The sequence below is a fragment of the Haemorhous mexicanus genome, chromosome 2, assembly GCF_027477595.1.
Source record: "Haemorhous mexicanus isolate bHaeMex1 chromosome 2, bHaeMex1.pri, whole genome shotgun sequence".
In the NCBI taxonomy this organism is placed as follows: Eukaryota; Metazoa; Chordata; class Aves; order Passeriformes; family Fringillidae; genus Haemorhous; species Haemorhous mexicanus.
Window position 1 is genome coordinate 610,941 of NC_082342.1, and position 23,319 is coordinate 634,259.

Consider the following 23,319-nt stretch of genomic DNA (forward strand, 5'->3'; position numbering starts at 1 on the left):
AAGAAGTCTCCAGTTCTCCTCCCTGTTTCTTCAGGAGCCATAAAGTGCTGTCCAGCTCCCTCACTGGAAATTCTGGAGTCACAGGCCCTGTGGTTTTACATTCCTCTGCAGTTATTCAGCCTTGCTGAAGATCTGGTGTTAAAGGTCACAGACAACCCTTTTTCATTTTTTTTTTTCCCCATACAGCCTGTGCAATCAATACTCTTGAATGCTCTGAGAGAAATAACAGAGCCTTGGGGGTCGCTCTGAATAGTGGCAGGCTTATCTTGTTTATGAAATCAGTTGTTTATGAGATGCTTAATGATGCTGGATTATTCCACAGTGCTTGGGGATATCTATTCCCCTGAATTTTGCAGGTTTTTCTTAACAAAAAAAATACAGGTTCACTTCTCATACAAGAAACATCTTATAATTATATTTTACAGCTGCATTTCCAATGGCTGCACTGTCTCTGAGGATTGCCATCTGTTCCAATTATTCCTTCATTGTTCTTGGTTTAAAGTGTGGCAGTTTTATAACTGCAAGGAAACTCTTGCCATGAGTTTGTCATTCTTGGGGATTTTAGCTTTTGTATCACTTTTCTCAGAGTGCCAAGGCTGTTCTCACACAGCCAGTGGAAAAATATTCTTGGGATGTCATGTCTGTGACAATCTGTCTGCAGGGCTCAGCACCACAAAGAATGACAGTTCCAAGTGCAGAGGTGTTTCTCCCTTATTTATGTCTGCTCTGTCAAGCAATGGATGAACCACTCCCCACCTGGACAGGGCTTGGAGCAACCTGGGGTAGTGGGAGGTGTCCCTGCCATGGCAGGGGGTGGCATTGGATGGGCTCTGAGATTCTTTCCAAGCCAAACCCTTCTCCATAGTGGCTCCATAATTCTATGAACATGACAAAACCTGCCTCCCCAGTGCCAATTGTGCACAAGTGCACAGCACAAAAATCTGACACAATTTTAATGCTGTACAATTAGAAGATCTTAGAAAGGGTACAGGACATGCTAGAAAAGGTCTGCCAGAGAGTTCCGAGAAACTGGGAGTCTTAAAGCTCTGCATGAAAGGGCATGAATTTCTGATTTATTTCATGACCTCAGTGCAACACTGAAGAACAGGGAGGGTCAACTGCAAGGTTCTGCATCAGGAATTTCAGTGTTTCGAGTAAGCAGATTTCTTTGGAGCACATACAGAATCCCAGAATGGAAGGGGTGGGAAGGGACCATAAAGCCCTTCCAGTCAGGGGGGCAGAGACACCTTCCAGTGTCCCAGGTCGCTTCAAGCCCCATCCAGCCTGGCCTTGGACACTGCCAGCGATGGGGCAGCCACAGCTGCTGGGGGCACTCTGTGCCAGGGACTCACCACCCTCCCAGGGAGGAATTCCTTCCCAATATCCCATGTAGCCCTGGTTTTGTCAGTATGAATCCATTCTCCCTTGCCCTGTTTCTGAGATCCCAGGAGTGGCTGGTTTGCCTCAGGGGGCTCCGTGGCTGTGCTCCCCAGGCTCTTACCAATGGGGGTGCCCACGCCGTAGCCCTTGGAGTCGATGAGGCCCCCGATCTGGGTGAGGTTGCAGTTCCTCTGGGTCACGTACTCGATGCTGGTGGACTCCATGAGCAGGGCGTAGTCGGTGGTGAGCACGCGCTGGATGCCCTCGTCGTTGTTCTTCACCAGCGCCGTCTGCTGCCTGCTGCTCATGAACGCCCACATCTTCTCGTACGTCGAGATTTTGGATTTCTGCCCAGGGAAAAGGAGGCACGGAGTCACACCAGCACCCCAACTGCCCTTGCCAGATGTTCCTCAGCCTCCCCAGCCTCAGTGGTGGTACCACATCTGGACTGACAGGACATTGGTGGCAGGGTTTTCCTTCCAGCAGCACTCCCCTCTTACTGGGCTTTATGCTGAGGAATCTCTTCTTGTTTCCCACTTTCTCTGCAGTGCCAGAAATGTCATTACTGGCCTGGCCTGAAGTGCTCTGGAGTTTTCCAGGCCCGTTCTGCTCCATAGATTGCAGCATGAAGGCAGCTGACCCAGTGCAGCTGGGCACTGCTGCCCTGGGACACTGCTGTCCTGTGACACTGCTGTCCTCAGACACTGCTGCCCTGTGACACTGCTGTCCTCAGACACTGCTGTCCCTGGACACTGCTGTCCTCAGACACTGCTGCCCTGTGACACTGCTGCCCTGGGACACTGCTGCCCTGGGACACTGCTGCCCTGGGACACTGCTGCCCTGGGACACTGCTGTCCCTGGACACTGCTGTCCTCAGACACTGCTGTCCTCAGACACTGCTGTCCTCAGACACTGCTGCCCTGTGACACTGCTGCCCTGGGACACTGCTGTCCCTGGACACTGCTGTCCCTGGACACTGCTGCCCTGGGACACTGCTGCCCTGGGACACTCTGCTCCCGCCTGTTGGAGCACACCCACTGCTCCAAGAGCCTGGTAATGAACAAAGCATTCCTCTGCCCCTGTCTGTTCATATCACTTGCCTGAAGTCTCGTGCTTTGGGGATAAAGTTTGAGGAACAGACCAAGTGAACTCCTGCTCTGTGCTTCCCATTGCAATCAGACTTGAGGACATGATCCTTTTGCCACAGAGGTTAAGGGCAGTGTCTTCTCAATCCCTGAAACCCTGTCTCTGGTTTACAGCCATCTCAGCTGATTCCAGGCTGAGTTTTAAACACCAGCTTTGGGGGATTCCTGTGAGAAGTTGATTTTTCTGGTTCTTTGAGCTTTAAATGTTAATATGCCTTACCTATCAATTCAGCATCTGTGAATGTCACCTGAATTCCACCTCAGTTTGGTGAGCCACAGGATTCCGCTAAACTCTGAAGGTGGTGAAGTGGCTCCCCACAAGTAGTTACCATTTTTATAGCTCAGTTGGGAATATTTTTGGAATTGATGCTGTGTTTATGCACTAGACTGAGTGTGACAGTGAATTTAGTGGAAGAATGTATTCCTTATTCAGAAGAGTTTGTAAGAAAGATCTTGGCTTCTCAACTTGCCAGCTCCCATTTTTTTTCCTCAGGATGGATCCTGTGCCAAATTTTGGCCTTTGAATTTTCATTAATTTCAGTGGAAACACATCTGCACTTTAGAAGGCAGGAGCTGGCACAAGCTGCAACAAGGACTAAGATCTGTTGAGATGGAGGGGCAAGAAAGCAGTGGGAGATTTATGGACATGCTGGAAACAGAGAAGGACAGCAGTCTGGAGAAATAAATGTGTGTCACTGCTTGTGGATGGGAAACATCTTGCCTTCAGCTGGACTTCTCCCAGATTTGGCCATTCCCACAGATGAGCAATGCTGCCTGGGGTGCTGCTGGCTTGCCCTTCTACAAGGCTTCACTGTCCTGAGCTGCCCAGGCTCTGTTTTAGGGGTATTTCATCTTCTCTGGGCTGATCTGGCATCTCTACACAGGGAAGAGGCCAATTCTGAGGTTCCTTTCAAGGTCAGAACTCCATTTCCCCCCCACAAGTAATTCCAGTTGCTTTTGTTTTCATTCCCCCCACTGTCTGGCTAAAAGTCATTGCAGAAAAGTGACTTCCTTGAAAAATATTTCATCTTCAGAATAATTTTTTTTCTGGGGAAACTGTAGCAACAGGGACACTAGTGGTAGGCATTCCAAACCAGTGGGTAATCACAACTGTTAGCACAGGCCTTATAGACACCACTAACTGCAAGTGATGTCAGCTTGAATAAATGCAAATGGAGCTTTGGAAAAGCAGTGGGAGCACCTTACTTTTCTAATATGCTTCCTGACCTCTGTCCCATCAGCAGTTACACTGTGGAATCTCATCTTCCAGGGCTTCCTGCTGCTACTTTGAGCACAAAGTCCTAAATCAAAGCTCTTTAGATCTGCTTTGCGTTTTCCTGTGCCCCATGTCTCCAGAAACCCTTTTTTCCACGTGTGTCCCATCCAGTCCTGGAAACCAGAGGGATTTGGGCTGTGCCCCTTGTGTCCTACATGTCACTCCCTTGTTCCTGTCCCCTCCACAACGAGGAATGCCCAGCACGTCATGGTTTGCTTTGAAAAATGTTGGTCTGAAAACAATCTGTTCCCTTTGGCATTCCTTGGCTTTAGTACGATTTGATTTGACAAGTCACATCTTGCAGCAGAGAAAGCACTCGAGGCAAAGACCCTTCCCAGGGCACCCAGCCCCGTGCCTCACTCCTCAGGGTGATGTGCTGCTGCCGCAGTGATCCCTCCTTTCCCTCTCGCTGTTCCCAGCGCTTCAGCACTCCCGGGGACTGGACAGCTCCCGGGAAAGAGGCAGAGGCTGGAATGCTGCGGCAGAGGCGCTGTAACTGCGCTGAACCCTGGGAGGAGTGCGGGAGCGGAGTAAGAGCTGCCTGAACTCCCTCCTGCTGCCTGAACTCCCTCCTGCTGCCTGAACTCCCTCCTGCTGCCCTCTCCCGGTTCCCAGGCCCCTCCCTGGGTGCGTGTGATTGTTTAGCTCAAGGAGCAGATGCACCATTTCACAGTCTGAGGAAGGAAAGTCAGAGCCTTCCTCTGCAGACAGAAGTAGCTGGTTTTGTACAGAGAGCTACTCCAGGATTCTTTCTTTCAAGTTTTGGGCAGAACAATGAACTCCTAATCTTGTGAGGATCTGGAGATGCTTCCATAATAATAAAAAAACACAGTGTTTACAAGTGTGATACACTGCATTTTTCATGCATTTTCACTGTGTCACCATCCCTCTGCCCTGCCAGGGAATCCATCCCCAGTTTCTGTACTGTCCCTCCCCTGTGCTTCTGTGCACATGCATTTCAGGCACAAGTAAGCTGGCACATGTAGTGCATAAATATTTAACCACCTTGTCTGAAGGTTTTCTTTTAGAAGCTCACATGCTTTAAAGCCTACATATTTCTGCCTGCAGGATTAATGGTGCAAAAAGAAATCAGTGTAAAACTAAAAACAGCTCTAGGAAATTTGTTCTGAGCTTCTCATGTACAGCTCCAGGACCTATTTCCTCTAAAAATGCAGGGATGCAACAGGATTTGAAGTTTTGTCTCTGAAGCTAAATTTGACTTCAGAATATCAATGGCAGTGAGCTTCTTTGGACATAAAAGAGCCAGAGGAGAATCCAGAGCTTGCTTTACTGGAACATCTCCAGGTGGATTTCCATCTCAGTGGAAATGTAAGCTCATCATTTCAGGAGCTCACTATAGCAAAATGCTGTAGTTGGTGTTTTTCTTGCAGCAAGGAAACATCTCTGTTCAGCCACAGCAGGGCCTTGGCAGGGGCAGTTTACCCCTGGCAGCACCAGCAGGGACAGACTACACAGAATCCCAGAATTCTGGGATGGCTGGGGTTGGAAGGGACCTCTGGAGATCACCCATTCCAACCCCCCACCAAGGCAGGGTCACCTGGAGCAGGTGGCACAGGAATTTTTGATTTTTGTGTTTTTGGGACGTCCCCAGAGAGGGAAGAGATCTCTTGTCACAGATGTTGTTCTGCCCCACTGCTTCCCCCAGAGTCTCATCCCCTCCCGAGGCTCTGTGTGTGTGACTCCATGAACAGCATCCTCAGATGCCACAGGGAAAAGCCTGATCCAGGCTCATCCTGAGCCTGACTTCTCTGCTGACACTGCTGAGGGAACTGCTAAGTAATTCTGACTGTCACACGATTTTGTGCACGTATTCTGTATTTATAGCTTGTTGGCTTTTACACTGACGTTTTATGACATTATCCATTTGGTCTGTAATTAATACTAATAATTAAGGAAAAGGAAAAAGACATAATTATCACAGTTGTCTACTAAACAATTAGCCACAGAGAACTCTTCACTTGCAGATGAGTTCAGGTGTGTGTGTGGCCCCTCTATTGATAGACTGGGTAATATTGATGGTGGAGCATTCAAAAAAGGGACAAACAAATTTGCATTTTCCTGTGGAATTACCATGGTGCAAATGTGGCTTTCAGAAGGGGAAGCAGACTTTTCCAGCTGCTTTTTAGTGAAGTGGCTGGGAGGAAATAGCATCCCAGCTGGAGGAGAATATCTCCATGTCCATGCCCTGGCTCCCATCAGAGCCAGATGGGTTTACCCCTCACTGCACTTCACTGCCAGGCTGGTTTTCCACACGTCCTGGGGAAACTTGCTGGGTTTAACCCTCCTGGTGCTGAAGGGTCCCCTGAGGCTGGGGTACCTGCTACCTGCTGTATTTACCTTCTCCAGTCCCTCAGGATGCTGTGGTTGTGGCTGTGGGTGAATTATGTATTGACCCACCCCTCCAATCTCTTGGGATCTTGTGGCTCTGATTTTGGGTGAATGCTGTGTTCCCTACCCCTGTGATCCCTGGGGATGCTGTAGCCCTGGTCTGGGGTGAATGAAACATTTCCCTACCCCTGTGACCCCCGGGGATGCTGTGGCCCTGGTTTGGGGTGAATGCTGTGTTTCCCTACCCCTGCGACCCCCGGGGATGCTGTGGCCCTGGTTTGGGGTGAATGCTGTGTTTCCCTACCCCTGTGACCCCCGGGGATGCTGTGGCCCTGGTTTGGGGTGAATGCTGTGTTTCCCTACCCCTGTGACCCCCGGGGATGCTGTGGCTCCGCCTGCCGGCCCCGCTGGAGCGCCGGGAGCGGCTCCGGCCCCGCGGCTGCCCCGGGCTGCCTTACCTTGAAGAAGGTCATGGTGGATCCGTCCCTGACAGCCCCGTACTCTATCTTGGTTTGCTTGGCCAGGTCATCTGCCGAGTCGATGGGAGATTCCATCCTCTCCACGGTCAGGAAGGCAGCCAGGTTGGCAGTATAGGATGAGATTATGATTAAGGTGAAAAACCACCATATTCCTCCAACTATTCTGGTGGAAAGAGCTTTGGGCATCAGCTCTGATCCTGTTACAACACCATCAAAACAATCATATTAAAATGAGGCTTTCCTGATACCACAGCCTGGTTTTAGGCACAGAATGCTTTTATGAGCTGTAGCATGATAAAATGATTTCAACAATAATCTCACAGATGCACAGCTGACATTTATAATGGTAACACACTGGGAAGGGGATGTGTGCCATGATACATGACAAATGGAATTATCCTTGGGTCTAAGCCCCTTACCTCTCTGAGCTAACCAGCCTTGTGATATTAATCTTGTACATCCCCAGCAAGCTACTCTGGTATTTCTGTCTGCTTCTGGAGTCCCTTTGTGCCCGTAGACTGCAATCAATTTTGTAACCAGAGCTCTTTAGCAAACGCTCTTCTGCTCACAGCTGCCTGACAGAAATACCTCACAGGAGGAGCCTGCCCCATGCATCCTATTGACACATCTCAGCACCAACAGGGAGATAATGCAGCTCCAGTCACCTCCAGTGAACCTCAGCTCAGCCCCCACAAAACCTCTCCTAGCAACGTGTGCTTCACATTTGAAAAACCAGAGGGTCCACGGACACATCCCTTGGATCCTCAGGGCGATGCAAAGTCTTGGACAGTGAATTTAGCACATTATTCTGAACAGGTTTGAGCAGCTCTCTGCCTTTGCCATAAATCCCCACAGAGCAGCACGTGTTACCTGCACTGCAATGGTTTCCAGGCACTCAGATAACCTCCATTTCAGCCACAGAGATACTCCTGTTTCTAAGCATTCTGAGGCAAATTTTCTGCTCTTTAACTGAGGGGCCATTCCCACTGAATTCTGTGCATAATGTGGGATTCAGGATCTGATTCAGCAAAGCTCTTACGTAGCCACCTGAGTAATTTGACTTCAAAGTAAAGTTTTTGCATCATTATTTTGCTGATGAGGGATGGACTTAAGAAAATACTTAAGAGCCTGTGAACAGAGTGCTCAGGGCTAAAGCTTTTGATTTGACAAACATTTTTCTATTCTGGAAAAACTTGTTGACACATTATGGCTCCTCAGCTATTCAGTGAGTTCTGCAAGAAATTTCAACATTGCAGAGAACATTTTCTCTTTGCAAAAACTCTGAATGTGACTTTTGGGGCAGAGACCGAAAGGGTAAAACCTTCCCCACCAACCAGCAAACAGATTGGAGCTGTATTTGTAAACACAGAGCTGTGTCTCTTAAAGGTCAGAGCTAAGCTTAGCCCAAGGGTTGGAGTGTGTTGACAGAACTGCCAAACAGCGAGAGCAGTCTGAAGGCAAAAACTCTCACTTGAAATTTTCCAGGCCAAATGGAGTTGTTTCCAGAGCTGTAGCTCTGCCTGGGTTTGTGTTTGGGCTTCTGCTGTACTTTCTTGCTCTCCTGATTAGATTTTTTTTTCAATACAATGAAATATTTCCTTGTAGCTCTCTATTTCTAAGCTGAGGTTGAACTGCAAAAGTTCAGGTCATCCTGAAGGGATTCTTGCTTTTAAGCTTGGGCAGCCATACAAATAGAATTCCTGCACTTGGCCCCTGATGCTGTGCCACACACGTGGAATGTGCCAGCACTGCTCAGGAGGGGATGGAAAATCCCTGTGAGCTCACTGGTGGGGTGAGATGCCAAACCTGTGATTTTCTGCAGCAAAACATGGTTTGTGGGAACACACTCAGTTCCCACCCTGGTAATCCTGCCCTGAGTGACTGCTTTGGTGAGGGGAGAGCAAACCCTGCTCCTGGCTGAGCTGCTTGGTTCCAGCAAAAAGCATTGGTTTATCCTAGAATAATAGAGTGGCCTGGGCTGGAAGGGACCTTGAGGATCACCCAGTGCCTCCCCTGCCATGGCAGGGACACCTCCCACTGCCCCAGGCTGCTCCAAGCCCTGTCCAGCCTGACCTTGGGCACTGCCAGGGATCCAGGGGCAGCCACAGCTGCTCTGGGCACCCTGTGCCAGGGCCTGCCCACCCTCACAGGGAGGAATTCTTTCCTGATACCAAATCTAAACATACTCTGTCAGTCTGAGTCCATTCCCTGTGTCTGTCCCTCCATCCCTTGTCCCCAGTCCCTCTCCAGCTCTCCTGGAGCCCCTTCAGGCCCTGGAGGGGCTCTGAGCTCTCCCTGGAGCCTTCTCCTCTCCAGGTGAGCACCCCCAGCTCTCCCAGGCTGGCTCCAGCCCTGGAGCAGCTCTGGAGCCTCCTCTGGGCTCTCTCCAGCAGCCCCACGTGCTGCTGCTGTGTTCCCAGGGCTGGGGCAGCTCTGCAGGTGGGCTCTCACCTGGGCTCAGGGGCAGGATCCCCCCTTCCCACTGCCCAGGCTGGGGGATCAGCTCGGGATCTGCTCCATCCCCACCCCGCTCCACCCGGGCACTCTCTGCTCCTGCCTGCCCCGTTCCTGGCTGAGCTGAGCTCTGAGGAACAGCTCTCCTTTCTGACAGTGACAGCTTCCCTGGATGGATTGGATGAAATGTGCCCTGTTTGGATGCTTTCGGAGGATGCAAACACATCTGAGACTTCCAGGGGAAAAACAGGGAAAGCAGCATCTAAATCAAAATGTTGCCAGCAAGACTCGGGGGCAGAGACAATACTTGCTGAAGTCTCTCTAGTGCCTTTTTATGGCAGACATGACAGCCAATCCTGATCCAGACTTTGCTCACGCTCTGTAGAAAAGAGAAAGTCTGATCATCACATTTTAAAATTTAATCACAAGTGGCTTCCAGTCAAGCATAACGAGCAGCTGCTGCCGAGGAGGAGGAGTGCAACGCTAGACCCAGACTTCCACCACCGCTCCCATCATGTCCAAACTCTTCACGTGACCAGGATGCACAGACAATCACACCGCAAGTTTGCACATGGAAACATTTGTGTTGCCTTACAAATGTTTTCTTTTTCCTTTCTTTCTTTTTCTCTCTTTTGTTTTGTTTTGAATCTCCTTAAAAGACAAGCAGAGTCTGGTTGGGGCTGACTGTCATGTACCCAAGGTAGTGGTAACGAGCAGACACTGCATCCCACAGTTTGCTGTGGATGATGGTAAACTCCAAAAAAGGCAGGACAGGAAACACAAAATCCTGGGGCACTTTCACACACAGGGCAACCACAGTTAGATACACACACCTGCCTGATACTGTAAAACCTCAGCCTGTGTTTTACTGACAAATTGGAAGGAAAACAAAACAAAAAAGCTCCAAAACAAAGCAGAAATGCTCTTCTTTCATCCAACCTCCTTCAAAGCAACTTCTGTGGGGAAGTTCTGTATCCTCTTAATACAATAATGCACCACTGAAAGCGAGTGCATCTTAGGTTAATACAAACTTTATTCTCTACCACATCTAGGAAAAAATCCTCTTTATTTTTATTTTGTTTTTACTCATGTCTGTTAAAGAGGAAAGAATAAACTGTACCTGTATGAATGCAGAGATGGTTTTACATTCCTCACTTAAATGCTTAGGAATTTAATACCAAGGTACTGCTGGGCTTTGCCTTTTTGGTTGTTGTGGGGTGGGGTCTTTTTTGTTCATCTTTGATTCAACTCGAAATGTTTGTCAGAAAACATTTTCTCTCTTTTCAGTGGACCCCAGTTTTGGTGAAAAGTGATTTAATTGTAAACCTTGGAACATAAATGCCATAAACAAATGTGTTTAGTACATAGATCTATTTGACTTCCCACATGGAGTAAGCTTCCCTGCCCCTCCTTGGCATCTGAATAAAATGTCAGCTGTTTCCGAAATCATCAGTAACAGGGGCTTGTGACCCGGTTAAGTTAAGGCTTCTAGGGTTGGATTTACAGAAGTATGGGACTCATACCTGCAGAAAAGCCATAGAAAACCAGGGTTTGGTGTTGGTTTTAAACAACATGTTTGACAAGTGCCTACAAACTCAACAACCCTTCTGGAGAAAGAGCATCTTTCCCTGTTTGGCAGCTGGAACAGTTCCTCTGGGGCAGCTAAGGCTGTTTGTGTTGGGATGGAGCCCAACATTTTCCTGTTGTCAAAGCTCTTATAGTGATAAACTCAACTTCGGCACAAGGCACTTCATATCCCTCTTGCAATTAAATTCCATTTCAGCTGCAGAACCCCCGTGTGGCCCTGCGTGCTCCCCTTTCTCTCAGATGCTCGCCCTCCTTCCTCTGGCCTGGGCTGCACAGTTCCCCAGGGGCAGTGGCCCTTGGCTTCCCTCCCCTGTCTACTCTGTGTGTGTGGGATCAGGTTTTACAGTACATGCTGCTTTACAGAGGGTGGAGTTTACCAGCACAGAAGCCCTTGAGCAGACTGTGGGACGTGTGCGAGAACGAAGTGTAACCGGTGTACCTTGCTGCATGAGAGCTCCAACTCCAAACCAGAAACTATTTAGTAAAGTAAAATTGTTTTCCACCACATCTGAGTCTGGGTTGCACGGGTGGGGGTTATACCACTCGTATGGTGTAAACCTGTGGCAGTCAACAGAAACAGTCTGTAAACATCGAGCAGAGGACACACAGCAAACCTGCTGAGCAGCGCGCCCGGCACGGCACCACGCAGGCAACGGGCACACCAGAGCCTGGCACGGAGGGCTGGCCCGTGCCAAAGGACAGCTTGGCATGAAGGGCTTTCCCAGACATCAGCACTGCCCCGTGCCAAAGGAGAGCTTGGCATGAAGGCTGTCCTGGGACATGGCACTGCTCCGTGCCAAAGGAGAGCTTGGTGTGAAGGGCGTTCCCAGACATCAGCACTGCCCGTGCCAAAGGAGAGCTTGGCATGAAGGCTGTCCTGGGACATGGCACTGCCCCGTGCCAAAGGAGAGCTTGGTGTGAAGGGTGTCCTGGTACACGGCACTGCCCCGTGCCAGGTGTGCATCAGCTGTGGAGCGATGGATGGCACGCTGCTGGGCCTGGCATGGGGCTGCTGCTCCTCTCTTCTCCTCTCCCCTCCTCCCTGCCACAGCCCCATGGCTCCCTGCCCCACTCACAGGGCACTGCTGGAGCCACGGGGCTGCTCCTGGGGTGCACTTTGGGAATAAGGAAGGAGCAGCAGCCCTGTCAGGGCAGCACCACTCACTGTCGGTGTGTGCTGGACGTGCTGTCCCTGCAGCAGCAGCTGCCCATCATTCCCAGAATCACGGGATGTTCTGAGCTGGCAGGGACCCAGGGACTCCACCAGGACCATGGAGTCCCCCTCTGGAGCAGGTGCCCATTCAGGACCAGCCCCACAGGCCAGGCATTCAGAGCACCCTGCTCTCCCCAGCCTTGGGAGGCAGCTCCCCAACCCACAGGGACACAGGATGGGCACTGCAGGAAAGGAGCTGCACAGGGATCCCTGGAAGAACTCTGGGCTAAGCACACACCCAGCAGGAGCACCCCGAGGACTGCTCCTCCTCAGGGAGCCCACTCAGGCTCCCCAGTGCCGCGTGCCTTCCTCATGGAACACGTGGATGCAGCTTTAATTGACAACCTCACCCAACACATTCTAATTACTGTTGCAACAATATAATTAAGCATTGAATTTATGCACGGTTGCGAGCGGAGTGCCTTGCTTGGCTGAAGTAATGAAGTCTGGTATAATGAACCCATTAATTGGGAGAGGATGTAGCTTAGGATGCCATCAGCTGCACAATACCCAGAACGAGAGTATAAAAAAATCATGACAAAAGACAAAGTCTCCAGGTTCAAGTTACAACAGTTCTGCATGCACCCATCAAAAGAAAAGCAATTCCCAAGTTAGATGTTCCAGATTTCTGCTGTAATAATGGAAGCAGGTGTTGTGGAGTGACCAGACTCAGCTCATGAACACCGAGGGAAACACATCCTTCACAAGACACCTCCAGTTAGGACCCGTAAGTTTTCAACAGCCCTAGGAGTGAAGAGTTCCCCCACACTGTTCACACAGGGCAGGAAAAAGAATAAACCCCTCTGCCTGACCTGCCTGGGAAGCCCAAGGCTGGAATTTTGCAGGGTTTCAGAAAACCACCACATTCAGTGAGCTGGAAAGAAATGTCTCCATCACAGAAAGAGCAAAAGGGCCATGAAATCCTGGCAGCAAAGCCTTGTCTTCCAGACTGGGAAGGTTTTCCTAGCCCTGGATACATATTTCAATGTGTTAGCAGGGTGTATGCCTCTTTTACACCTCAAAAAAAAAAGCTGATTTTCTTCTTGTGTTTCTATTGCTGCACTGAGCTCTGGTTTACAGTTCAGCAGAATTCACTACTCAGACCTTCTGCTTTCCTGGCCTTTTTCCCTCTGGTTTTCTCTCTCTTCAGCAGCAGCTGTGCTGAGGTTTCTGATAGAGTTGAGATGCTCAAGGTCACCCAAGCACCTTTTTCCACGGGGTCTGTGTGACATTATTGACTCAGCTACTTGGCTCTACCTTCACTGACGTAACAGCACAGCTGAGATGGCATCAGCAGAAAGGGAAATTTTGGCAGACAACACCTTGTTCATCCACTGGCAGTGTACTTGGAACAGAGCTTTGCCAGTCTGCCAGCCTTCACAGAGATAAAAACTTCAGTGTTTGAGTTTAAAAATTAATGTAACAATGACAGGGCTACGTAAGGCTCAGAGACAAATGAGAAATTATTCAGCTGCTGAAAAGTTGAAAGAAATGACAGGAGGATTATACCAGTCTGTGCAAATTATTCCCAAGTATTTGTTTTCCTGGAACTGATGTCAAAATGTGGGTAGCAATGTAATTTACTGTGACAGTGTTAAGAAGTGGATGGTTTCTGGGGTTATTAAAAGTAACCAATATTTGCTGAAACACTTTGCAAATCTTACAGAAATCTTGGTGTGTTTGGAGACATGGACAGGTCTTGATGTGGGTTTCAAGAGCAGCTTAGCTTAAAATGTATAAATTTAAATTAGCATGAGCACAATTTCACTTCTTCAGTCCATGCAGCTGAACAGTGGAAGGAAACACAAATGCTTTCAGGCATCAGCTCGAGGAAGCATTTGTGTTTCCTTCCACTGTTCTGAGGTGGAGAGGGCTGGGAGATGTTTTCAGTCTTGGCACACAAGTGCAGAAAAGTCAATCTGCCAGAGAGCAGCAGATTTAAGATTAGTCATGACAGAGATCATGGATTGTGTACAGTGGAGTTATTACTTATGGTGCAGCGAGGCACTGCAGGAGCCTGTGGGAAGTGGTGAGTAACTGCACACAGCCCCACAGCTGCTGGGGAGGGAGAAACTCCTCTCTCCTCAGGCCACCCTTGGGAGGTTAACCTTGGCTTCTCCTCCTCTAATGCACTGAACCATTTCGGGTGGAAGAGACCTCTGAGGTTAGACCTCCAGCAAAACTAGGTTCACCTTTTGGGTCTTCTACCTGTGAAGTGTGTGCACCATGAGTGGAAAAGGGAAATGCCTACATGCAAGTAACAAACTGCTTTTCAGCACATGTCTGCTGGGGTGGTGCCTCCTGATGCATCCCATGGGATATTTCACTTGGAACAGCCCTTAAAGAAAGCAAAACCTCAGTGCAATACAGAAAAGCAATGTTGGTGAGAAAATACCAAGACTTTGCAGAAAGGTTTTAGGACTGGATAACCCCCTTAGGATGGTACTCCAGAGCCCATCCAACACCTGTGAGGGGAGAGGCTGTGGGTGCATCCAAAACTCTGTCCTGGCCTTACCTGGCAATGACAAAGAGCACACAGCTGACTCCAAGGCAGGCCAGGAGAACATACATCCAAATATCTGGAGAGAGAGGGTTTAAAAAGGAGAAAACGCCGGGGTTGGTCCCGTTGGGCTTCCGGTACAAGATGCTGATTCCCAGTGTCATGAAGGGCTTGGAGAAATCAATCACTTTCTCTCTGACATAGGTAATGGTGAGAGGAGCAACAGCCAGGTCAGCTTTCTGGAAGCACAAAAGGGAAAACATCTCCTTCACGTTCAGCAAACCCATCGCAATTCCCTCCATTTCTGTCCTCAGCATTAAAAAATAAACCAATTTTGGCTCAAATTCAACAAAATCTAACATTCCTAGGGTATTTTGGAGGGGTCTAGCATTCCATTTCCTCTTTTTACAAGGCAGGGGGACATTTGGGACATGGCCACTGATGGGCATTTCCCCCCAACACCTGCAAACTGCTCATTCAGACGTTCCTACTCTGATGGGCAGCAAAACAGACACAGCAGTGGCTCTAGGAGGTGAAAACCACAGCAAAGATTTCAGATACAAAATACCCCAGGCGAAAGGAGAACAGAGAGAGAAGAAGGGTTCAGTCTTACATGATCTATGAGTTCCTTGACCATCCCATTCCACTCTCCCTTGTCATTCTGGGCTCCGTATTTGCCGTCAGAAACGAGTTTGACCTCATAGATGAAGCCTAAAATGTTTGACAGCTCCTTTAGCAGGTCCAGGCAGTACCCCTCGAACCTGTCATTGCCGTACAAGGGCTTGTCAGACTTCTTGTACATCACGTAGGGATCTTCCTGCAGGAACACACGGCAGACAGGCAGTGAGAGATGTGAGCCTTGGCAGGGATTAGATCACTTTCTCTACACGATGCTAATATTTTCCACAGGGATTGCAAGTACATGGAAACCAGCAATTTACTGTGTGCATTAAAAGCTCTTCTAGGTGTGTTAACAAACTCACTGAATGAATTAGTGATGAGCATAGGGGCCTTAATTTTCAGTGGAATGGACCATTTGTGGCTCCCAGGAGCTTTATTTCCAGTTGTGCCCAGCAGCTCCAAACTCAGACCCAGGGTCTGGATCCCACATTGTCCCACTCTAAGGGACAGGAAGGGATACAGAAGGACAGAGGATCCTAAATAACAGAAAAAAAACCCATAAGGGGAAGCTAGCATTTTGTATTCTGTGAAAAATAAGTCCTTACAGAGAAAAATCTTTAAATGGAGCGAAGAGGGAATGGAGAACAGCAAAAGCAGATTGCAAAGTACATTTTTGCTTTCCCTTTTACAGGATTTTGGATAAAAGAAGATCTGGGCAAGCAGTTTAATGTGGCAAAACCTCTGTCAATAGACATGTAGTGTAGAAGAAGCCTTTGAGCTCTTTCCCTCCTCCTCAGGAACTAGGCAGAGCAATTGAAAAAAAAGTGGCATTACAGGGCACGTAGAGAGCACAAGGCAGAGCAGCTCCCGAATACCCAGTCAAACCTTTTCCATTCCTCACAGGAAGCACAAGGACTCAATTTGTCTGCCTGCTGTTTACCACTTCCCTTCAGCCCTCTTTGTGTCATTTCCACTAAAACAAAGGCTGTATGGGCAGTGACTGCAAAGCTGAGTGTTTGTGTGTGTTCCCTCTTCTGGGAGGAAAAGTGCGCAGGGTTGGTCTGAAACGCTGGAGAAGGTGGAACAATTTTGGAGGCAGAGGTTCTGGGAGTCTTCCAGTGGCAGTGTGGTGTTTTGGAGTCAATGCCACGCGTGTGTGTGTGGATCCTGAGCCTGAATGTGCAGCTCGGGCAGCCTTACCAGGATGGTGGTGACGATGAGCGTGCGGTTGGCCAAGGAGTCCGTGATGTTGGTGGAGCGGTCCTTGTTGCTGTCCGTCATGTTAAGGCCACTGTAGGAGTTCCAGACCCCAATCTGCACAGAGGAGAGCGGGTGAGAGGCCACCCTCATCCCCATAACCCCCAGAGCACTGCCCTCAGGCTCACTCAGGAGGGGACCCAGTGCTAGAAGAGGGCAGCAGCTCGGAGAAACGCGGCAGCACCGCGGGCTGATTCAGAAACTCCGGGCAATGACTGCAAAATGCATAAATGCAAACCCAGGAGCACTGAGAGTGTGAGGCTTGGCAGGGCAGTGCTGGGCTGGCCAGCTGGCTACTAAAGTGGAACATGCTGGCTTTGTTCCCTGCTAAAAAAAAAAGGCAAATGTCTGTTTTTATGGGTTTTTAGAGAAATTTTGTCAGTGGTGGAGTTGAGACATGTGGCAAGACCTCTCTGTTCTGATAGAACAGGTTAAAAGCCTGAATAGCTACATTGGAACAGACTGATGGATGCACTGGCTTTTTGCCTGCCCTGTGCCTTCAGCAGGTTTAGCAAAGATTATTCTGTCATTCCTGGACTCCTGGATGTGCCAGAGCTAGCAAGGTGGCACATTTCACAGCCCGAGCAGTATTTGCTCAGCAAACATCAGTGGCCAAAGGCAAATTCCTTTCCAGCCCTGGAGACAGTGAAAACTGCCAGTATTTGCTGCCCAATCCAAAGCCTCCAGGGAAGATATTTGTCATTTCAGTGGATTTGGATCTACGCTGTGGGGACAGAAATTATAACCATGTTATTTCTTCACATCAATATTTACCCAACTTCAATGCAGGCTGGAAGCATCTCCAGTGGTTTTGCCTTTGGATTTTCATGCCCAGCCCGGCTGAGGGCTGATGTGAGGAGCTCCAGGGGAGGAGCTGGCTCAGGCAGTTTGATTTATGCTGGGCATTGTGGAGAGCACAACAATTTCAAGCAAACTTGGCGTTCGTGTCCCCACGTGCCACTGCTTTGGCCCCTCACAAACTATTTTTTTCCCAAATTCTTAATGGGGACATCCATGCCATTACAAAAAATGTTTATGCCAAGCATTTGCCAGTCATTGCCTTTGTTTCCAAAACTAGATCAGGGATCTAGTTGGGAAGCACAGATTTACAAAGGAGATAAAATGTTGGCTATTATGGCAGCCTGAGCCAGGAATACAGTAAATATCCAGTGTCCTTGGATTTGCACCAGGGTGGATGAGCCCTTCTGCTCACTGTTAGTGACTGGGAATGTGTTTGTTGGCTGGCAGCAGGGAAAGAGGAGGACAGCCACGAGGCCAGGGAGCAGCACAGTCACAGAGCACACAGAGTACACCAGGAGAGCACTGCACGTCTGGGCAAAGGGACAGCACTGCAGGACAGCCCTGCCTGGAGGGGCACGGGGGAGGAGGAAGGGTCACACCGAGGTAGGACAGCACTGGGGAGTTCAGGGGGTGCTCTGCAGTTTAGTGACAAGTGTGAGAGGCGCCATGTGCCCTCCCCAGCGAGCCCCTGCTCTGAAGCAGCTGTAATTTGGTTTAAATCAGTTGAGCAGAACACGAGATGCCTGCAGTCCAAAGGGAGATTGCTTCTGCGTGTCAGGGGATGATCTGCTTACTCCCCAGGAAGGAGGGGAGAGGGCCTTTGTGCCTCAGCCCTGTCTGCTGGAGATTAAACTGGTTTATTAAGGATGCATGTGCTCCACGAGAACACAGGAAGGCTTGTAGAGGGGGTTTCACACTGGTATATTCTCACAAAAACAGCACAGACCCCAAACCTTCCTACACTGTGCAGGAGAGGGGGGTGTGGAATAATGAGATCTGTGTGAACCATGAGCAAAACACAATTCTAAGCACTACAGAAAGGTTGTGTCTCATGACTGCAGAACACTTCAGACTTAGTGGATGCAGTTTTTATCTTCTCCTCATAGAACAGCACCCAGGGGTTGTAAGTCCTGTGGGGAGCAGTGCGTGGAGCTGGTCTCCAAATCCCACTTTTGTGTTTTAAGCACCTTACGTTCAAAGAGGGATGAGATTCCTGGGGTAATTTACATCTTTTATAAACAAGCTTAGTCCCAATTTCCATATGTTAGTGAATGACAGCACCCACTTAATCATCTCCATTCTTTTCTGTAAGGAGCTAATAACACACTCATCCAAATTTTGAGGAAATAATGCTTGAACACTGCCAGCACTGAGAGGTTTGTGTGGGGAAAAACGCCCCCAACCCTGCACATTAACCAGACTTTGGAGCTGATGCCAATACACATCCAAAATACTGTAATTTTACCCTGTAAATTTGAGGTGAATCAGGAAGGATGGCACAGGAGAAAAGGACTGGTTTTGCTGCACTAGGAGCCTTTACTCAAAGATGGGAAAAGCACAGCTCCCAAGAAGTAAAATAATAATTAAACCCCCCTGATTTTGGTGAGAAAGCTGAATGCTGCCAAGATGTTCTTAGTCTTTGCAATTACAGTGTCTCAAGTGGAGAAAAACTTATCCTACCAGGAAATTTCCTGCTTCCAGAGAGACTGCTGTCTCTAAACTGCAATAGGAGAGTCACCATTAAAACCCAAAGGCTGAGTGTGAAGACCCAGCCCAGAGGGTTTTGGCATCACCTGTCTGTGTACAAACCTTCTTCCACACTTTATACAAATGATTGGAACCCTCGCCAGCAGCCTTGGTACAGGGAAAAATAAACAGAGTGCTTCATTAAAAATGAAAAGAGAAGCTGTCTGGAGAGCTGTGTGGGAGCAATTACAGTTAAATTCTCCATTAACCCATCAGCAATTACCACCCAGAGCTGAGCCAGCACACAGAGCAAGGGCCAGCAGCCTCGGGAGCTGCTGTCACCTGTGCTGGGGCTTGGGACACCCACAGCTCCCAGGGCAGCCCATATGGCTGGCTGAGGGCTGAGGAAAGGGAAAGAGAGCAAATCCAGTCTCAGAAACCTGGAGAATTCTCAACTACTCCACTTTGTTGAGGTTATTACTCAAGCACCTTCTTTCCTCTCTCCCTCATGTCACATTTATCTGTGCATTGCTATATAAATTTATCTCTCTCTATAGATGAATTTACCATCCACAGTTGTAGTGGCAAGAACTGAAAACGAGGTGCACTGAAGATGATTCTTTCCATTAGATAATATTGCCTGCCCCACATTCCTCTCCCATACCTCGAAATGCACTGTACAATGAAAACCCAATCTTACAGCTCTGCTTTGGCTCTGACTCAAATCACTTGAGAATGGTGGGGCTTTTTACCCCAGTCACAGGAGATTCAAGCTGAGGAACCATGCCCTTGTCAAATGAACCTCTGGCCATGTTTTGTTAGCAAAGACCTGCCTACCTTTTCCGTGCCTTCCTCCTTGAGGCTGATGATGTCCAGGTCAAAGTCCTTCCTGAGCCCGTCGGTCTTGTTGAAGGTGATGCGGCCGGTCAGGCCCTCCCACCGTGCCTGGGGACACAAACACACCCCTGTGGCACCCAGCAGGAGCTCTCTGAACCCACACCAAGAACTGTAACTATAACTGTAATTTAAATACATCGCAGCCTTGAATCACTTCCAAATCTGGGGGCTTTTAAGCATATGTGGCTTTGCTACTCTGACAAAACCCCCTTTTTTGTTGTTGTTGTTTAGTTTCTTTCTGATATGTTTTGCATTTTGCAACCAGGCACAAGTCTGTGACAGTTTGCATAGATTGATTTACATACGTGTGGTACTGATAAAAAATGCAGAGTGATCAAAGAGAAAGGGAGAATTGCTCGTGCCCAAAGCCCGGGCAGTTGTGCAGTGCACAGGAACTCACTAAGTTTCAGTCCCCTGTATCTTGTGAGCCCCCCACCAAGCCTGTTTGCCTTGAAATGAGATCTCCCTCCCTCCCACTCCATTTTGTCCCCAGAGCTGGTGCTTATCCATAAAACAAAGTGATGGGTTTAAAAGTGCAGACAATCTTGATAATCTATTTTTGGGAGGCCCCCCATTAGATTAAATTTGTCAGAGATACAAGGAGAGCTGACGATAAATGATGGCATTGTTCCTTCGTGTGTGTCAGCCATATAATTTTAAATTACAAGCTTTTCCACCACACATCATTCCTTGCCTCATTTAATTTATTGGAGACAGAGGACAGAAGTAAAGCTGCATTAAAATCACACTTACAGACCGGTGTCCCCCCTCCCTGCTTAATCTGAATTCCAGCCCTGAGTCTGCAGGATTTAATCTGGGATGCTGGGGAGTTCTCACCACATGCCTGAGGCAGATCTGGTGCATTTGGAATTTGTGGAAACAAAAGACACACTTTGATCCACACTTAAGTAGCACAAGAATGGAAAAGCATTAGTGCAACAAATTTGCTGTGAGATTTTCCATCTTAATGACTTGGGAGTATACACAAGTCTCTGCTGCAAACAGTGAAACACTTGCAGGGTTATTTATTACTTATTTATTGTAATGATATAATCAAGATAGCATATGGATGAATATGACATATGGATGAATTTCAATCTCTAACATCCCCTTTTCCAGCCTGTCTTTTTATTCCTCTGATGTGCCCCCATCTCTTTTTCACAAAGTTGGAACATTTTATAAAATCTGCTCTTTAGAGATCAGTTTCTCAGGAGGTTCAGGGAGTGCTTCTCAGAAAGGTTAAATGCTGATGGGATTTTTAAATCCTAATGGTGAGGAACATGCTTCAGATACCATCTGAATTCTGAATTTAGTTTCTGAATTTTTATTTTATTGCTTCTAAACCAAAACAGAGAAAGCATCATATGCAGAGTTCTTGCTAATTAACAAACTGAAATGAAGCAGAACTTCCTGAAAAGCCAGGAGCTGCATCTGTGTGTATCACAGGGATGGGATTTCATGCTTTCACACACAGGATTTATCACAATTTTTATGTTTCTGGTGACACATTGAGTGCTACAGGACATAATAAAAGATGAATTGGAACCTGATCAGGTAATTGATCAAACATAATCACTGTGAGCAGCTGCTCAGACCCTTTCTTACTGAGCCTCGAGAAGGGGGTGGACAGAACAGGCTACAGACACAGCTTCAGCCACCTTCAGAGGCTGGCAGCACCTGCCACGGCCAAAATACACAAAGCCACCTAGGGAGAGCTGTGGAACTCCCTGCTTTCACTGTGGAACTCCCTGCTTTCACTGTGGAACTCCCTGCTTTCACTGCTGGAAAAGATGAGGATTGTGGGGAAAGCACAAGCTGAGCTCTGGGGTTAAATATTCCAGTTACAATCCCTATCAATAGATTGATGGGAAATTGCAACAAGAGCAGAGCAGAGCTGACTCAGCCTCCAAGGTCAAACACTCCAGAGGAGTTGTATCCATTCCCACCCATCACAGGGTCTGTATCAATTTCCACTTCACCACCTTGGATCAATGCAGCAGCCTCCATTCCAGCCAGAGCCAATCCCAGAACTGAGCTGTTCAGCTGCTTCCAGACTTATCAGAGACTCATGGAATATCCTGAGGGGCAAGGGACCCCCAGGGACCACCCAGCCCAGCCCTGGCCCTGCACAGACACCAAGCAATCCCACCCTGAGCATCCCTGGGAGCAGTGACTTGAGAAATTCCCCAAACAGACCAGATCCAGTTATTTATTTTGTGGAACAGACCTGTGGTTCTTATTCTCTCTCTCTTTTTCCTTTCTCTTGCTGTTCAAGTGTAACTTGAAAATTTGGAAACTTTTCCCTGAAGGCAAGCAATCTGGGTTTTTCCCTGGCTTTGATGGGAGTTTGGTCAGAAATCACTCACTGGACTTTTCATTGTGGGAGGAGTACACTGAGAAGCTGGAGTAAAGTCTAATTGGAGATAAGAATATTTTCCTGCCACCTCTGTTTTGTCCTGGGGTTGTTTTGACCCATGGTATATATATTTAATTCTTGGGGTTATAATCTGTTTATTTATTATCAGAAGTTCCTAGGCAAAATGAACATCAGTTATTGATTTAATGTACATTCCTAATTACCTACAGGGGTGAAGGAAGATATATTCCCAAATTTCTGATGAGGGCTTTGATGGTACCTGACACTTGAATGAAAAATTCAAAAACCTAGGAACACCTAAACCTACAAAGCTCAGAACACCTCAGGTCTCTCTTATGTAACAAAATCTCCCAAGGCCATAAATAACAATACCACTGTAATAATAAATAATACCCCAATAAATAATGACCAGAAAGCTACTGACCAAGAGCAGTTAAATTTTCCTTTGTTTTTCTTTCCTCTGGGAAGAGAAAGCTCCTGCTTTATTGGAATTGCAGAGAAGCTGCCAGATTGAAGTGACAGTGATATTGCTTCTCCTTGGAGTGGAAACCGTGTGTGATGAGCCACACATCAACTTGTCAGCCCTCACAATTAATCCTCTTATTACCAGAGATCCCCCAGGATTATGGAATTCAGTGAGTTAGGGTATGACTTGGCCATTATCCTGCTCCAAATCTGGCATAACTGATGGAATAAAGAGAATTTCAGCACTCGCCAGCACAGGGCTTTATCTGTGGAGATAAACTGAGAATTATGATGCTCCACAGCCTCTTTACTTGGAAGAGGTCCAGGAAAAGTCCTGGCCTTTCCCTGAGCAGCACTGGAATGGAAATGCAGTGAGAAGCAGAAAGGTGCATTTTCCAGGCTGGAGGGATGGGATTAGAGTGGACTGGGAACACAGAAAATTGTGCTTTGTGTTTGAGTAAGCCTGGATATATTAAATATGGCCTGAAAAAATGCTCTGTGTAGCAAATATCAAAACATCCTCCATATATTCAGATAAAGTCACTTTATAATGGTTCTAGCTTGTTTTTTATAAACAAATCTATTGCCCAGGAAACATTTAATGAGCTGAAAACAGAATGGAAGAAAATACATGCAATCTTTTTGTCACACAGCTTGTTTTGATTTTGGATATCACAGTGCCAGTACCTTGGCAGGTAATTTTTTATCAATTTTCATCAATTCAAAATGTATTTATTCCCAGCATGCAATCCTGCAATTACTTTGCAATCTGGGCATAGATAATTCCATAAATAAGTGTTTTTCCACTTGAAATTTGATTTCAGAGTAGGAA

General features: G+C 47.9%; 1 protein-coding gene across 3 annotated transcripts in view; it reads right to left on the bottom strand.

Moving 5' to 3' along the window:
• The window catches only part of GRIK1 (glutamate ionotropic receptor kainate type subunit 1), a 104,957-nt gene that overhangs the window by 11,349 nt on the left and 70,289 nt on the right, over window positions 1-23,319 (bottom strand). For 2 of the 3 annotated variants that reach the window (XM_059870960.1, XM_059870970.1), the window contains exons 8-14: window positions 19,586-19,693; window positions 16,205-16,318; window positions 14,997-15,200; window positions 14,399-14,622; window positions 11,110-11,228; window positions 6,609-6,826; window positions 1,502-1,727 (exon numbers count right to left, since the gene is read on the bottom strand). In XM_059870960.1, coding sequence (XP_059726943.1) covers window positions 1,502-1,727; window positions 6,609-6,826; window positions 11,110-11,228; window positions 14,399-14,622; window positions 14,997-15,200; window positions 16,205-16,318; window positions 19,586-19,693 — 1,213 coding nt within the window. Of the gene's footprint in view, window positions 1-1,501; window positions 1,728-6,608; window positions 6,827-11,109; window positions 11,229-14,398; window positions 14,623-14,996; window positions 15,201-16,204; window positions 16,319-19,585; window positions 19,694-23,319 lie in introns of those variants that run through there. The other variant, XR_009489814.1, reaches the window with a different exon arrangement.